The sequence below is a fragment of the Strongylocentrotus purpuratus genome, unplaced genomic scaffold, assembly GCF_000002235.5.
Source record: "Strongylocentrotus purpuratus isolate Spur 01 unplaced genomic scaffold, Spur_5.0 spur5_scaffold_11, whole genome shotgun sequence".
NCBI classification, from domain to species: Eukaryota; Metazoa; Echinodermata; class Echinoidea; order Camarodonta; family Strongylocentrotidae; genus Strongylocentrotus; species Strongylocentrotus purpuratus.
This window is the reverse complement of record NW_022145596.1, coordinates 27,160,740-27,178,241: the sequence shown is the minus strand read 5'-3', so window position 1 is coordinate 27,178,241 and position 17,502 is coordinate 27,160,740. Positions and strand designations below refer to the sequence as shown.

At 36.6% G+C, this 17,502-nt stretch overlaps 1 protein-coding gene across 2 annotated transcripts; it reads right to left on the bottom strand.

The window, feature by feature from the left end:
- Positions 1-100: 100 nt before the first annotated feature.
- LOC591893 (nocturnin) lies at positions 101-17,184 on the bottom strand. Of its 2 annotated transcripts, XM_030981055.1 has the most exons (4): positions 16,903-17,184; positions 11,167-11,238; positions 8,959-9,245; positions 101-7,283 (listed from the first exon to the last, which is right to left on the bottom strand). In XM_030981055.1, exons 2-4 carry the CDS (start codon positions 11,229-11,231, stop codon positions 6,448-6,450), a joined length of 1,188 nt encoding a protein of 395 aa, XP_030836915.1. In that variant the 5' UTR covers positions 11,232-11,238; positions 16,903-17,184; the 3' UTR covers positions 101-6,447. The 2 variants fall into 2 exon arrangements, with proteins under 2 accessions (XP_030836915.1, XP_030836916.1); XM_030981056.1 differs by lacking the exons at positions 11,167-11,238; positions 16,903-17,184 and adding an exon at positions 10,131-10,350.
- Positions 17,185-17,502: the final 318 nt, after the last annotated feature.

The following is a 17,502-nucleotide window of genomic DNA, read 5'->3' as shown; positions in this document are numbered from 1 at the left end:
ATTACAACATTAGCTTTTCATTGGTTGCTGAGAGGGGGGGGGGGGGGGGGGGGGGGAGAGAGAGAGAAGATGCAATGATGGTGTACACACACACACACACATATTCTACATATACTTTATTCCACTTCAAAATACAGAGTTGACAAAAACAATCTACTTCCAATAAATATTCTCACATAGTGTGGTGTGAAACTCCTACACATTTTGCACAATTTGCATCCTTAGTTCATTTATTATCGATTAGCACACATTTAAGCAGCAGTCGAAAGAAGGAGACTGTATAGTCAGTATTCAGAAGTATGACTGTGTTATTAAATCAGCTGTCCAGGGACAGGAATGTCTGGTTTTAAAATGTACCAATCACCTAGAAAAAATTATTTGTGCAGCCTTAGAATGTATAAAAGCAACCACAAGAAAATATTAAAAGGATAACATAAAACGGAACCCCAGTCAGACTTTTTTTTTTTAAATAATTTTTGTATTGTACCTCTGCTATGGTATGAAGCTACATTTGTAGATACAAGAGCAAGAAGCCAGACAGGGTTATCTCTGCATTATTATACCACCATCACACATGCAACAATGTGTAACAGCCGGCTTAATTGGATGCAATAACCCCAGTCAGATTTGGGTTCCATGCAGCCCATTCTAGGCGAGCTTGTACAGGTTAGTTGACTAGTGTACTTAAAGTAACTTGCAATATCACATTATAGAAGTCATATTTGATGCTCCTATCTGGAGTATAGTATAGCAACATGGACTCTTGACATACAGAGCAAAAGGTTTGCAGGTGACTGGTACAGAGAAAGGTTTCACAAAATCTGAAATCGACTACATGTTCCAACAAATACTAAATTTCCCCTAAAAAGGCTATATTTACCTTCTGTGAATTGTAAATATATGAACATACTTTGTTTTTGTTTTATCTTGAAAGCTGGAGTAGCTTGTTCTTGTCCTTCATTTTCACAGACCTTGCTATAAGGTTTCAACACCAATATGGGGTGGCCAAAACTTCCAAGATTTAGGCCAACATTGTCTCATACTTATGAATACCGGTACACTTTTTATGAATTATCTGTTGTCTGTGAAAAAGCTACCCTTTGCAAAGTCTGACAAACCAATCTCTGGCTTACACATCCTCAATAAACAGTATATAGGTATCATATACTGAGAGCCAGATGGAAAATTGCTACTTTTCCACAGATTTAATGCTCTAAGCAGACAATATTAGATATTATAACATGACGGAACATAAGCAAAGTCTTAACAAAAACCTTGTAACCGCCAATATAATTTTAACCATAATCCGCTAAACCCTGCATTACATATCAAAAGCAGAGAAGCTAATGTCAAAATGGGTCCTTGTATAAAATTGTTGCTAATAAAGGCCAGGAAAGGCAGCAGCACTGCTTGCCTTGGTGGGGTTGATTCCAAGACTCATATTATCAATATGAAATACAGGGAAGGCACATGGCACTGAACGTTGGGTGCAAATATTTCTTTGACGGGTATATGTTGTCACTTTATACACATCTAAAAATATACATATTTCCACAAATACATTCAAACTGATGGTTTCTATTCAATGTTTATCACATATATAATTATGTACAACTTGCTTGACAAAACTATGAATCTATCACATAATAAATATAAACTTTACTTCTGCTGTCGTGTAATACTACATCAATTGTATATGTACAGGAACCTAACATCCTTATTTACCCGTTGATATATCATTTGTGATAAACAAGAGTGGTATGACCATACGACTCTTAACCACAACCAGGGCCCGGTCTTATAAACAATTGCAATAAATTTTAATCTATCGCAAATTTGCAGTCACCTATCTCTTATGTGCATTGTTTCAATTGATATCAATCACAAATAAGTTGCAATTAATTGCAACTGTTTATAAGACGTGGCTCTGAACTACACTTTGTAACATATAAGTTGAAGTTTAAATCTTTTAATGAATTTACAAATACAGCAAGCAGCAATAATGCTCTAAAACTGAATATTGTCATTTATCCAATCATACTTCTATTATCACATATCCCCCCCCCCCCCAAAAAAAAAAAAATAATAATAATAATAAAAAATACAGGTAATTAAAATTAAAAAATCAACGCTCAAAAGATAGTGCCTATATTAACCACAAAATATTTTTCACTGGTCTGATATATACTAAAATATACCATAATTGTTATCATTTAAATGAAAAGAATATTAAACTAATATTCCGATGTAATATTAGCATTTTCAGCAATGAATCATTTAGAACAAAATGTAAATGAAGGATATTTTGCTTACATGTATTTACCTCAGTAGGATGTACTGCAGTAACAATGAAGTGTTAATTACATGTAACTCATATTTTATTCATAAAAAGGAAAAAGGCAACTCCAAGGTTTGTCAGATACAAACTACATCAATGATTTTCAGTGTATGCATGGTGAATGTATTGATTTGATAGTCATCAGAGAGCTTGTATCCAACCACATATAGGAAATTTTAGAGCTCATTATGTCATAATACTTCATAACATATCGGACACAGAATACTAAATACCTTCAGAATCATTCACATAATGCATATTACAGTAGATATTCCTGAGTATGACTCCAATCAGTTCTTTACTAGTTTTCATGTCCCCTAATCATGAAAAGACAGCCTCATCAAAGTATTTGTATTATGGAAACAGTACGAGAACATAAATGTGTACCTATATGTAATTGACCCTTCAGCCGTGGAAACACACACATGGTTTTTAGGTGCCGTTGAGTCATCCTTGAATACTGCATGGTGACTCTGTGGACAAACTTTCTTCAGGCTTTACAGTTTTGTACAGCTTCTTTGGTCACACATTCTCATCATTTACCTTCCTCTTCTCCATGGACCATGAAGTTAACATCAGACCTACAACTGTTCTAGACATAATAAAACAACTAGATTCAACATCACACTCATAAACAAGTTTTGTCTCATCTAACAGTATGCCGATGATGCATCATTCTCTGTCACCAAATCTTAATTCTAAGGACCAAGAAATAACTTCTTAGCAAAAGTTAATTCATAATTTATAAGCAGTGCTATGGCATCCATGCATATCAGTAAATGTTAGATCTTTGGTATACAAGCATGCGTAGCTTTTGTGGATATAGGCCAACTGATAGTGCACAGCCCAGCAAGATATTTAACCATCCTCAGTAGTATGCTGAAATATAGGGTAAAACTTTTTCTTATCTGAGATATCTCCATTGTACTAGAATACAACGAGCTATTTAACACTTTTTATTAGATAAACTTTTAAGAATATTCACTAACTTTTAGAGCAATATTTTCAGCCCGTAATGTTTTTTTTTAGATTACACATTTTTGCTAAGACTTTTCTCTTAGAAGAATAATAAGAAAGGGGAGTTAATTTTCATGCTCAATATTCATGCTCCACAAATGTACCTATGGATCTTATTATGAATACCAACCATGCGGGTCTGTCTTCAGGGAGAAGCTTGGTGGTATCATCAAGCACTCATCAATTGTTTTGTGCTCATGCCATTCTGCACCAACACCATTCTCCTAATGGGTCCAATCAACGGTCAAGATAGATAAAAAATGTACACAAACTTAATTTCCTTCATAATCATGATGCCTGTTTTTAAAAAACATCAGCAAAAAATTTGCTGAAATCAAAGTATTGTAAGCCATTAAAGAATATACGTATTAAAAAACAATGTCATGGGTGATATTGAGTTTTTTCTTTTCTTTTCTCAACCACCTCCCCTTGAGTAAGAAAATTGGGGAAAAAATAGGGGAAAAATCGGGAAGAAAAAAAAAAGATTTTTTTTTTAATCAGGTAATTATCAGGCCTACAATCTATTTCTCAACATCATTTTCAAGTTTCTGGTTTCAAAGTTTTTTTTATATATCCTTCTACTAACATTTACTTATAATCGGTCAAGACATGAAAATAACAATTACCGGTATAGAAAGTTTAATATCATTTGAAATAAAAAAATTAACGTAACAATACGATAAACCTCTTAGTTTACATTTTCAATTTGAAATAAACTATCACGAAGATAGTCTGAAAAATTAATTTAGGAAATGACGATTGGACAGGATAAACACCCACATCATCTTTCCATGCTCTATGAGTCCATGCACATATATGTATCACACAAATAAATCAAATATTTGGTTCCCATATACAATTTAAAATCAAAGAAGAAATTCTTTAAGAATCAATCAAGAAAGACGGTCATTAATGATGAGGAAAAGTGAAGCAAAAAGATGAATTTCCACTTACTGACATGTATGAGCTTCCTCTAAAAACAATAAACATTCATGTACATACTAAAGAATACAGAATTGTATCACAAACATTATTTACATCCGCACCCAAATTGAATAAGAACCATGTTACACAGTGCGATTTTAAAAAAAATCATGAATCATGTTACTGTAAAGAAGAACTAATGCCCTGTCTAATGATACCATTTTCAAAATTGTGCTGCCAAGGATGACTGAACAGCAGGATTTTCAAAAATTATTGTCAAAATCCTCTTGTACCAAGTTTGGGCTGAAGCAATGAATGTGGGTCAAAAGCCATTACCGGTATGTGTGTGTTATCTCATTTTTAAAGAATTGCTCCTTTATTTACAATGACTATTAGGCAGCTGAAAAAAAAGTGCTAACATCAATTCAAACTCAAAGAAATTCTTATTACAAGCAAAATTTATGACATCCTCTTCGTCATGATGATTACAATCTTGCCTTTATTCGCAATTTCACGTCCCTTGTTCAATGTAACCTTCTCATTGAGTGATACAAAATGAATACAATTTATCTGGGATGTTATCGTTTTTGCTGTCAATTTATTTGATGTTTATCATAATAAATGTTCTTTCTTGCATTTGGGTTTAGTAACCTCGCTATTCAAGATAAACACCTTATGCTCCTTACGCGTGTGAAATGGTGCAGTGGACAAGTGAGCAGAGAGAACTTAGATATCATGAAGCAAGAAGTTAGTAGGCTGTTTATTAAAGATTATCCTATGGATTGAAATAAGGTTCAATGACAGCCTAGTATCGTTGCATCATTTTAAACAATGAAGCACTGAAGCATGAGGCACAATACAACCTTTTAAAAAGATATAAAAACAAAGAAGCACATGCATGTATGGCCTGACCCACATTGGTTCCTTAAGCCCAAACTTGGAACAAGGTGATTTTGACAACACTTTTAGTCTTTTAAAGACCCTGGAGCTCATTGAACCGTGGCATAAATAGGGTATCATTGGACAAAAAATAAGTTATTTTTCATCATGAAAGCAAGTCCACAGTCATATTGGTTACAACTTTTCAATTAGGAGCTACCAAAGTTGGGTAAACTGTTTATTAATAGTACGCCCTGTATTTCACACAACACAGAATAACTCATTACGAATGTTGGGGAATCATTGTGGAATATTTACCATGCATTTCCAAAGAATTTCTTTGTTTTAGCATTCAATAAGCTACAGTTATGTATCTTTCTTTCCTGCTTTCAAAATAAACAAATATAAAACAGGTCAACGCCACACAAAAAATGTATTTCTGAAACAATCAAACCATTTAACCACAGAGCTTAAACAAATCTCTTTCCCAAGTCCCCAAAAAGCACCAACAAAACAATGCTTGAATCAAGTAGTGACATATTGCAATTACAATGTGTACAGTGTACAGTACACACAAACACTACCTTAAGTAGAGTAACATCTAGGGAACTAATTCTGTTATAGGTTACTGTACAGTGGTCTTGCAATAGCTGTTAAGTCTCATCGACTTTATGCCTTTTGTACGCTGTTTACTACCAGTAATCTACTAAATGTACGTACAATTGAAAGTTGCTTTCTTAGCTGTCAGGTAAAATTTAAAACGGTATCATTAATATTTGTTGAATTTTACAAGGGAAATGCACTGCTTTTATACATTCCATTTACTAAGCCAATATTGTTTGGCATAAGTATACAAAAGGAAAATGCAAAAACTATATTTCCATCATAAATAATGACATATGAATGAATGCACAAAATGTGCTCTACAACTCATGTTTACTATAAAGATAGCAGCTGGCTTCACTTCACAAGAAGAATGGTTGTATAAATATTGTTGCATATATATATATATATATACATTATATAAATATCTGAAGCACTTAGTCATTACTATGCAACTATTAAGCAGCCATTGCAATTATTATTCAAGGCAGTGCAGTTGGAATCTCTCATCCAATAAAACATCTTTGATAAATGACATTTTTATTAATATATCTGTGATTGGCACGATGGTGAGGAATGATTTTGGGTGCTTTCTACAGCAAACATTAACAACAAAAAAAAGCACAGGTAATTTAAACTTTGGTGGCATGGATGGGTTTTGGTTACATCATTGCACACAGACATACTCAAGTCCCCTTGAAAACAAAGTCACACACCAACGACAGATGATCGGATGGATAACTCCAGGACGGCAATCTCTCAGAACCAATTTCCTTCTCTCCAGGAAACCTCAAGAGGGCCACCGGCTCTAGGTGCTCTTGCGTGTACCACATGTAGTCTATAGTGTGGCATTCTTCTCTTCTTGGACGGATCTTCCACGTTGTATATGGCGGCTCCTGCATTCCATCCTCACTTAGTTTCTTGTAGGCGCTGGCTAGGTTGAGATCGCTGGTCTCATACACGCTATAGACATCTTCAGTGGGTTCTGCATTGAAGTCACCGCCGACGATGAGAGGTAGATTCTTGGAGCACTTCTTGAGGACCTCGATGAGATGCTGCCCCTGCTTGGCCCGCATCGTCTCGTAACCATGCTTGGCCTTCAGGTGAGTGGTTGCTATGCAGAACTCCTCATCCAGAAGCTTCTCCGATATGCATTTCAAATGGTGCATCACCGCTACCTGATTGGACACAAACTTCTTACCATTGTAGTCCACTTCCAGATTTGGAAGCTCACTTTTCACAAGCTTGAAACAGTCCGTCTTGAAAAAGACAACACATCCGTCTGGACCATTGTTGTCCAAACAGTCTAAGCAAGGTGAGTCTGGTTTGGGGTTAAAGGCCCCTGAGTATCCTACTTGCTGAAGGACGGGAAGAAAGAAGTCCTCGTAGTGATCCACTTCCTGTAGGCAAACCACATCCGGGTCATAGGTCAGAATCTCTTCTATGATGGCATACTTCCTGTTGTCCCACAGTAACGATTCTTTGGGGCACTTAATGAAGTTATCTGCTCCCATACTCAGAGCTGGACAGCAAGAAAAGAAAAACATACGTACCGGTGAAAATATGCACCATTTATCCTTGTTATAAAAGCAACATATACATGTATACACGTATGATTTATAATGAGAGAAAATTCATTAAAAAATCATGATTTTTATTTAATTTATATTGTAAGCTCCTTGAAACAGAACTGTTAGTCTCACAGTACTCAAGAGGCTTGATTTTGGTAGGGCAATTTTGCGGGTTGAAAGTAAAGGTATGAAATGGTATAATTATCGCTATTTGGGGTCTTAGGGAGATGGTATTTTTTCTGAAATCCTGTGGTCCATACAGTTTACAGTGCGTCCCAGAAAAAAACCAAACTGAAAATTATCGATGTTTTATCATACTTTAAACACAATTATAATTAATAAATGACACATATTTGTAGAGCTTAGCTCCTCCTCCTATATTTGATGCAACTCATATGATGTATATTTCATGCATGAGTTATTAAAATCAATTTGAAGAAAGGGTACCAAAAAGTAATTTGGCGGACGGTATCATGCATGGCTGATAGTCAATGAAACGGAGTTAAGTCTTTTGTCAATTCAGTTTGTCGCTACGGCAGGCAGCCAGTGAAAACAAATTTGTTTAATAAAATTATGTAAATGCAAGCATTACATTAAGCAAACAAAACTTTGTTATTCCTAGCTCATTTTTCCTGATTGAGGTGTCATATGAAAGGGCAGAAAATGAACTTTCTAGAAAAGTCATTTTCTCTTTGAAATTCAGATACCGTCCGCCAAATGACTTTTTGGTACCCTTTCTTCAAATTAATTTCAATCACTCATGCATGAAATATGCATCATATGAGTTGCATCAAATGAAAGAAGAGGATCTAAGCTTTACAAATTATGTGTCATTTATTAATTATTATTGTGATTAAGTTATGATAATATATCGATAATTCTCGGTTTGGTTTTTTTCTGGGACGCACTGTAAACTGTATGGACCACAGGATTTCAGAAAAAATACCATCTCCCTAAGACCCCAAAACAAAAGCAGTATTTCAGCCAAGCAAGACCAGTCCTAAACGCTGCAATGATTTGCAGTATTATCTTTTATGTACTAAAACAAACGAACAATGGAAACCAGCATGCGTTCGCGCTCAGGGAAAACATTACACGACGAGGAACAAGGATTTTCTCTGAAAAAGTTGTTACTGTAGTAACAGTACCGCACACAAAACCATCGTACTCATGGGAAAGTCAGACCGCAATGATTTTGGCGTTATTTTATAATGAAGTAGCATTGGAAATTGGAATTTAACCTTTAATTTTAGTCTGATGACAGATATTTTTGTGAAATATTGACCTTGGCCATTTATAATGCTGAAAAACAGGTGATTTTTTTTCTTTTCGTTTATCCGTGAAGTGAATTTTCTACAGGTGTAGAGGTAGTTCTTGGGTGTATACTGATACACGTGTACACGGTCCACAGCACCATCTTGAACTTTATTTGAGCCCAACTTTACTAAAAAGAAAGAGAAAGTAAGCAAATCTCTGTGCTCTCTACATATAGGTCATCTGTGTCAACATTATTAAGCGAGTTCAAGGAAAAGGCATAGAGTACACTCGACTTTGAGCTATATATATATAGATATATAATTCATAAAGGTTAATCAACAATGGGTATGGCCCACTTGATGCACTCACCATCAGCCAGTATGTTCCATGCCATCACTCTCACCCTAGCATCCCTGGCCGGCAATGCATCAGGCTTGGTATCAGCTGCGCTTCCGTTACTCTGACAACCGACAGAATCCGGCTCATCGTTCCCCAGCCGCGTCGTCGCCAAGGGCAATTGCTTGAACTGCCTGTGTAGGAGAGGGACCTTCCTGACGGGCGCTTCCTGGCATTGATGGAGCAGCTGCTCCCTGGTGGAAGCCTGGAGACTGCCAGGCCCCGATGGTTGCATGCCCGACATCTGGCTCCCAAATAACCTATTGTAATGATCACAAAATGACGCCCAATTACTGGCAATTTTTGACAAAATGATTGATAATTGATTACTTGTTGATTTTTATCCTGATCCACAGGTTTCCTTGCATAATTTAAATACTAGGACACTGCTAACAATTAAATTTCAAAGATAGGACATACCGGTACCTTATTACATTACATATTCATAATGCCTGCAAAGTTCTACAGAATTTGATGTTGGCTGCAAAAGGGATACAGTTACCTTTAAACTAATTCAATCAACTAATCAATTATTTGAAATAGTTTGATAACATATTGTCTTATCAAAACCCTGTAACAACAAATAACCTATCAAAGAGGTAAAACAATAACCTGTACTGGAATAGTTTGATTGCATATTGTTACAAAGGAAAAGCCCTATTAAACACCAATTAACACAAAGTCAATGCTTTTCTGGCTCGCAGCAGATGATATCATTAAAATCATTGTTGTAACTGACTAGCTACACACAGACAGAAACAATCCATATTCAATAACAAAGCTATAAAAACCATTAGTGTTATGTACAGATCTATGAAGTGAAACTAATATTATATAAACAATAAAGTTGCCATAAAATCTACAAGAAGTACAACAACATATCAACTGGATGGATTTCAGTGAAGTTCATTCAAGAAACGTTATGCAACAAATTCCACACAGCAACCTAAGGCTTTATCAATGCACAAAGCATTTTAAGGAATAATCTTCTCATGTATCCATTATATCTCCTGTAGCAAATGTAGTTATGTATTGCAAATTTCTTCCAAGTTTAAACAAAATGCACAAGGAGAGATATAGCACTAGAAAACTTGAAACATGAAACAACTGCTAATGGACAATGTACTAATGTAGTCATCACCTACCTCACTATCACTCTTGTTATTCCTCTCATGTTAATATAATACTTTCCAACAGTACCATATACAGAACTGTTCCCAAATCTTATTCATTATCTATGGGTACATTTGCTGCTTCAGACTCGATTTGGAAAAGTGAAAATCTTCCTTCATTATAGCTCTACACACATGTAGCCTAATATCTGGGTACCTGCATGTACAGTGTAGGTCTATTTTTAATTACAATCCAGGTGACATTCTAAAATATAAACTCTGGCAGGATATTGATGTACCAGTACCAAAATCTCCTAACCAGCAAAAATGTAGAGGGGATAAAGAGTAGTGAAGTGTGACGTCATCAAAAATCTATTTTGTGAATTTCTCAATTTTTTCTTCATTTTCCGAAAAAGCATAAAAAAATAATGTCCAAATGTCGAGAAAAAAATTGAATACCGGAATGTTAAGTATGGGCTGAGATATGATCATCCTGAATATATAGGTTACCTATAGGAACTCAGTCTTATAATGCTCTGGTTTATAACAATTTTATGCTTGGACTGCAAATGAAAATTCATCTACCGGGGTATTCTACTTTTATTTTTTTACATTTTTTTGTGCAAAAACTTCTACTAATCTTTTCTCAAAGTTTTCTGCATTTATCAACTTAATATAAGGGTGAACTTTCCCTTTGATATCTACAAATTTTAAGTCAAGGATTATTGTTGCTTCTCAGGCAATCTATTTATAATTAAAAAAAGATTACCGGTAGCTGTTTTACAAGTCTGGATTTGTTATATATCTAATCTATGAAACTTTCTCATTATTCCTTATTCTTTTTTCAGGACTTTCTACGGATGGTCAAATTTTCTATTTACCTATTTCTGACGAAGGGGAATTAGAGGTTAAAAATTTAGGGTGATTGGATGGTCCGTTTTAGACAATTTTTAATGCAAAAAATGTAAAGAAAGAAAGAAAGATAGAAAGAAAGAAAGATTGAAAAAACAAAGACAGATTTATGATTCTGACTAAATAATCCTAATTAATCCAAATGAATCAAACTTACCACCTAAATGTTCTCAAGATCGGAAAGACTAACCCCCTGATGATTGCCTTGATGATGTATTCCATAGACAGGCTAGAACAAATCAATACAGAATCATACTATTAGTAATTGGGTGGGATAGCTAGGAGACATGTATCCAACTTACACATCAATCAATCCAACATACATATATAACAGTGCATGTAATTCTCGCTACCGCATATATAGCAATATACATTCTCATGATGCATTGAGCCTCCGATACCTCAGTAATTTTGAAGTAATTTTGTTTAAAACACATATTCTGCTATACTACGATATGCTAAAAATACATGATCTGCTTTTCTCCATCAATCTTGATAGTACACAAGCACTAAGCATAATCCTTACTATAATTTGGCTAATCTTGTGTCTGTCCTTCCATTTGTTTAAGGGCACTTTTCTTTTTGACCGGCAGCGGAATCACCTTAGAATTTTCTCATTCCCACTTTCAAAACCTCCAGGTTGCCATGAAGAGGTTTATTTTAACCAATTTTGTCTACTTTGCAGAAAAACATAAAATAAAAATGATAAATAATATTGTGTACTTGTGGTGCTGTCGTCCCGGCTTTATTTTGTGTAAGGATATTGCTTCACAATAATGGCTGCTGGGACAACAGCACCACTGCGCCTAGAAACAATGTATTAGGTGTGTTATAAATGTGATCTATTATTATTATTATAGAATGACAAAAATAACAAAATATAGCAGAAGATGAGGCACTGTATTCGGTTTTAAATTCCACACGAAAACAAATGACCCGCTGACCTTTGCTACTTTGGAGAGGTCTAGCTCGTTCGCACTATAACATAGCAAAAAGAGCGTTTTAGCTCGTGAGTGTGAATATAAAACGAAGTGAACCTCTGAGCGACCAGCTGAATGGGTCTAGGAATAGGTGAGAACGGGGTCTTAGGTGACTGTCTCATTTAGCAGTGTGAGGATTAATATGATTTTCTGTGGGTATAGTTTGTCTTTCTTTATGCATGTTTCAAGTAACTTGCCGGATTCAACGTACGTAATGTACGCAAGTTAGACCTACCGTCCCCAGCTAGCGTTTGCCTAGCTCACGCGGCTGGGGCCAGGCTAGCCTGCAGGCTAAGGCTGTGGGGGTGATCATCTTACAGACCACAGTCTTGATGTAGAATCCAAGTTCTCTAGTCTTTTACATAGCACTAACTTCGGCCTACCCTATCATAGTATAAATCAAAACGATTTGATATATCACTTAAACAGTGACTAACAATATATATCTTCCTTGTGTTTGTAATTTAGCTTCAGGTTGACAGTTTTTGTCTTTGCCTTTGCCAGAAAGTGTTGTTAAAAGTGATCGCGATCGCTCTTAGCCTTGATAGCGATTTCAATGCTAGTGAATCAGTAATTTCTCAAAGCGATATTGCTAGGAGTGATATTGAGCCTAGAAGAGCAATTTTATCCTACTGGTATTTGGGATTAATTTGAGCTGTTAGTGAATCATCCCTCTGTTGCTGACTGAAGGCTAATCCTGGTGACTAACAACACCTGTTATAAGGTACTGTAAACGATCGCATGGTGTCAAATTCCCTATGAGAGCCCACTCCCAACGTAATCCAGAATCTGGCCAGTTCAGAGAATAATTTTCCTGGTATCGCATCGCAATTTGCGACGCATTTTCAGCCATTTGCTACACATCTTTTTTTATGAATCGCAATTGCTGCGATGCAAACATACATGTTTAAGGGCGGGCTCATCACACCTCAGTACAAGTGCGAGTGAGTAGCCCGTTTTGCGATCCCGGGCTACTCACTCGCAGTTGTACTGAGGTGTGATGAGCTAGCCTAGCAATTCAGATTACAGGGCCGGCAATCGCGAAACGGGCTACTCACTTGCACTTGTACTGAGGTGTGATGAGCTAGCCTAGTAATTCAGATTACAGGGCCGGCGATCGCGAAACGGGCTACTCACTCGCACTTGTACTGAGGTGCGATGAGCCCGCCCTTACATTCCCTGCAGTTCTTCATATATTTCCTACACACTTGATTCAAGCCAAAAAGATGGCGCTATCAACGAACACGTAATTATGCTCACCAGCCAGCCTCCTAATTTAATGATCACCCCTTCATCGGCTGGCAGCATGTAAGTAGGGGTAGGCCGCATATTGTATTGGTGTGGTGGAGATCAAAATTAAATAGGCCAGATTCTGGACTAACTCCCATGCAACTTGAAAATAAAGCCATTAAAAAACAAAACATGTTCAGCGTCCTGCCTTTTTGAGAAATAGAAAGGAGGCAGTCCTTTTTTTTCCCTTTTTTTTCTGAAATGGCCGCTTGGTACATTTTCCCTGACAGTCGGGCTATTTTTCAGGATGGCCGCCGGATTTTTAAAAATATTTTTAAAACCAGAAATAGCTAATTTTAGCAGTAGGTTTTTGATGTTTTATACATTAAAAAAAAATTAATTAAAAAGGAAGGCGGCCCCCAAAAAGGAAGTGGGCAGGGACCTAAGTGCCTGTTTTGTCATCTCCTCTTTAGTTATTTCTCTTACTTTACCATTGTTATTCTATTTCATCTGTAGCCTCACTCTGAAATATTGAAAAGTAATGTTTCAATATCAAATTGAAATCATGATTCTTGTACAATTGCAAATAAAACAAGATGTAAGTACATGTACTACAAGTACTTTTCATTACGTTTTCATGTGAAATTAGTGCCGGATGTAAGCAGTGTTTTTCATCAGGAATGGTGGGCGAAAATCCCCCGTGCTGGTCGGCCTCGGACCTGCCCAGTGCCGACCATATTCTTACTATTAACCAGGCAATCAAACCTTGGTAAAAGTAATTAATTTTTCGTTTAACCAAAAACCGTTTTAACTAACGTTCAAATGGAACTGGAAATATCCGTGATATTACAACACTAATTTTAAAGGGATAGTTGAGTTCTGTTTTCCGACCGCAAATGCCTTCAAAGTGCATGGTTATTGCTCTTATTCTTATCTATGACATTTACAGTGCCCTTTAAGAACCTAAAATTGCTATGAAGGTAATTTAAGACCCCAAAATGTGTGAAATTTAGCCAATACGATCATGCCAATTCAGTTCAACTTTTTTTTTAAACATGGTGACCGTTAATTAATTATATAATTAAAAATAACAATACATGAGCCGGCTAATTGTGGGTAAAATAAGCAACACAAAACTTCCAACAAAAAAGCCAACATCAGCTTTGGCTGAAATACGACGTAAAGGGCATTATTTCGGGGTTTTTTACGGTTTTTTTATTTTTCAAAATATCTAATAATAAATTGTGGTGGTACACGAGTATTAGAAATCGTTATATTTCAGCTGTCTCTGAACCGATTTTGTGTAGCGCCCTCTGCAACAGAAATAACAGAAAAAAAGAAGAAAAAAAAAAGAAAAAAAAACTTCAGTTTCGAACCTGCGTCCTCAGCTAAATCAGTTTGTAACTTCCATTGTCAGCTGGATTACAGGCGCATGCCATGACGCCTACACATAAAACTTAAGCTTACAATTAGTGCATGCGCAGATCGTTTATCCGATCTCAGCCTCATTTTTGTAAGTTGGCGCCTAGCCTAGCCGACATGGGCCCTTTAGATTGGCTATCACTATTCTCCATTCACTCAATGCTATAAGATATTTGTGCAAGGAGCAAGCTTGCAATTTTCTGTCTATTTCGATACCAAAATTAAGCCCGAGTCATGTCAGAAATTTTATAAACCGGGTCCCGATTGGTGCTAGGCCGTTGGGACCCGGTGTCCCGAAGTCAGTTAACAGGATCTGTTACTTGCCTCTATAAATAGCGCATATCATCAGTATATGTCACTTAAAAGTAACCTTTTTTATCAATCAACACATGCGTACAATGGCTCAGATCGGTATATTCTCCCATTTGTCATTATTTTCATCCATGATTGGCGATGTTAAGTGCCATTATCATGCCTCTAAAAGTTAAAAAACTGGGGCAAAAATAAGAGAGAAATATTTATTTTGTCTCAAAAAAATTATTCCATCAGTATGTTGTAAAGAAGAATTTTTTAGAAAGCCGTTTTATCATTCTAACATTAACATTTTTTAAACCCGATTTATTCATCCTGCCGAGACCTGGCGGCCAGTACAGTGGCTAGCTAGCTGTGCTGTCAACAACAGCCCCATGCAGCTAACTGCTTTGCAACCCATATTTATATTGGCAGTTCGGATTGATACAGAATGAGCTAGAATTTGATTGGTAAAAAATTAAATATTTAAGTTTTAAGGTGGATTAATTTTAGTGGTGTGTAATTTCTTATATAGATCTACTTCATTTTTATTTTTTGGAGCGTCAATTTCGAAAAAACGAAATCGAAACTGGGACCCGACGGCGACGGTCGGGATTCGGTGTGACTGACCGTACCGACTCAGACCTAACCAAAATTATGATATTTCGGTCAAATCCTCTACCTGGCTCTATAGTTATGATTTATTCACTTAAGTATTTCACTTAAATTAAAGTTTTACTTAACTATTCTTAAAGTTTGAACAAATCTCATTTTCGTTATATTGTGATGGCCCTCCATCTTAGATTGGGTCCTGGATGCTGGAGGGCTGGCCTGTCCCTTGCCTCTATCATCGTCATCTGACGAAGAGTTTGCCATCCTAACTATAATGCGAGCGGTTTCTATTTGGCTTGTAGTTTAGAGGCCCCGGACGTGGCTCCGTTTTCCCAAAGTATATGGGTGTGGAGATGAGAGGTGTTTTGGATAGCTGGACATGTATTCTCTATGAGAGGGTAAGTCTATGGAGACTCAATTAATTGCACGTTATGAAATGATAGATTGTTTAACTGTATGATAATTTCCATACTTTAATATAGAAATATTTAAGTCAACCTCTCAAACATGTTATCATAATCAACACCGACACCGATTACCTGGATTAATCTCTGAAGTAGTAAAAAGCAGGGATTTCCTTTTGTAGGAACTCTTTTCTCGTTTCCAATCCTTTTCCTTATTTTATTTTTAGCTCAGTTGGAGAGGAGTGGAGAGTTCGCTACCCGACAACGACGAGAGCCAGCGTTGAAGTGACGAAATCACTGTAAAACACAGCTATTTATAGTCTACGAGAGCTGTATTACGCATGGTGCGTCCATAATCGTGCTCTGAGCTTTTACGCCCCAAAAGCTTACTGTGCCCTCTACGTTTTCTGCAAGATAACTAATTGTAGCGGACTGAATCATAATGTTTGTGCATTATGACACATCCTTGAATTTTCCAAAAAGATAATGGTGTGGCGTTTAACAAACAAATGAATAGCTTACACTAACGTTATACTCTAGGACATAAAAATGATAAAAAGTATATAGATTCTAGACTAGACCTAGACCTAGAATCTATAGATCTCTAGATCTAGATCTAGATCTAAGTTAGGTCTAACATCATTATTATCAACAATGAGGATGCCTTTTTTTTTTCTTCCTCCTGGAAGCTGTTGTCTTATTAACAGTTCATCTTTGTTTTTACAGTTAGGGTCTAGTTCGTTCCCTTTCCTTCTAAGAAGTTAGGCATCACTTGGCTCTAGGCCTAGGCTAAGCTTTGCTGGAGTGGTTAGCCTACCGTAGATCTAACTTTAACAAGTTAGGCCTTTCGTAACCCGAATCTAGAGAGTCTACTTTAGAACTCGGGTCATAATTTGACAATAATATACATTTTCGAACAATTTCGGTAGTGGAATTCGAAACATGGAGACTTACTGAATGTGATCTTTATCGGTCCTTTCACTCCGCAAGAGAACAGATATAGATCTAGTAGGCCTAGCCTAGACTGATATAATGACCCGGCTGGTAGTATCTCGGTCGGTCTAGTACAAGTCTTGTCCTAATACTACAGCTGCGTGATGACGTAAGCGAGCTAGCTAGCGCGCGCTATACGCTACCTACAAAAAGAGAGCACTGCTTGCCAATCTGCCCTACACACTTGATTCAAGCCGTCGAAGATGGCGTTATCAACAAACTCATAATTATGCTCACCAGCCCAGTCATTATGGTACAAGGCATGGACACACAGAAGTTTTTTTTTCTGTTGGGGACCGGGGTGAAATTCAATGAATTAATGATAATTGATTGCATTTTCGTTTTTTTTTATTTGTGGGAACTTCCCCCTACCCTAGCCCCCGTTGCGTACACTCATGGTTCTGTGGAAAAGCAATGGCCTCGTAACTGTGAGGCCCCAGGATCAAAACCGTGTCGATGTGCTATATTAGTGCCCTTTTGTGGAGCATTAATACTCATTATTGTCATGTATGACTTATGGGCGTAGGTCCCCAAGTTCATACGCATAGTAGCATACACATG

What these genes read in the sequence shown, in the direction of transcription:
- LOC591893 (XM_030981055.1), bottom strand. Translation starts at nt 11,231, where the DNA reads ATGGAATACATCATCAAGGCAATCATCAGGGGGTTAGTCTTTCCGATC. An exon ending in ATCTTGAGAACATTTAGGTG is followed by an intron (nt 9,246 to 11,166) that starts GTAAGTTTGATT and finishes TCATTACAATAG; the next exon opens with GTTATTTGGGAGCCAGATGT. An exon ending in ATGGAACATACTGGCTGATG is followed by an intron (nt 7,284 to 8,958) that starts GTGAGTGCATCA and finishes CTTGCTGTCCAG; the next exon opens with CTCTGAGTATGGGAGCAGAT.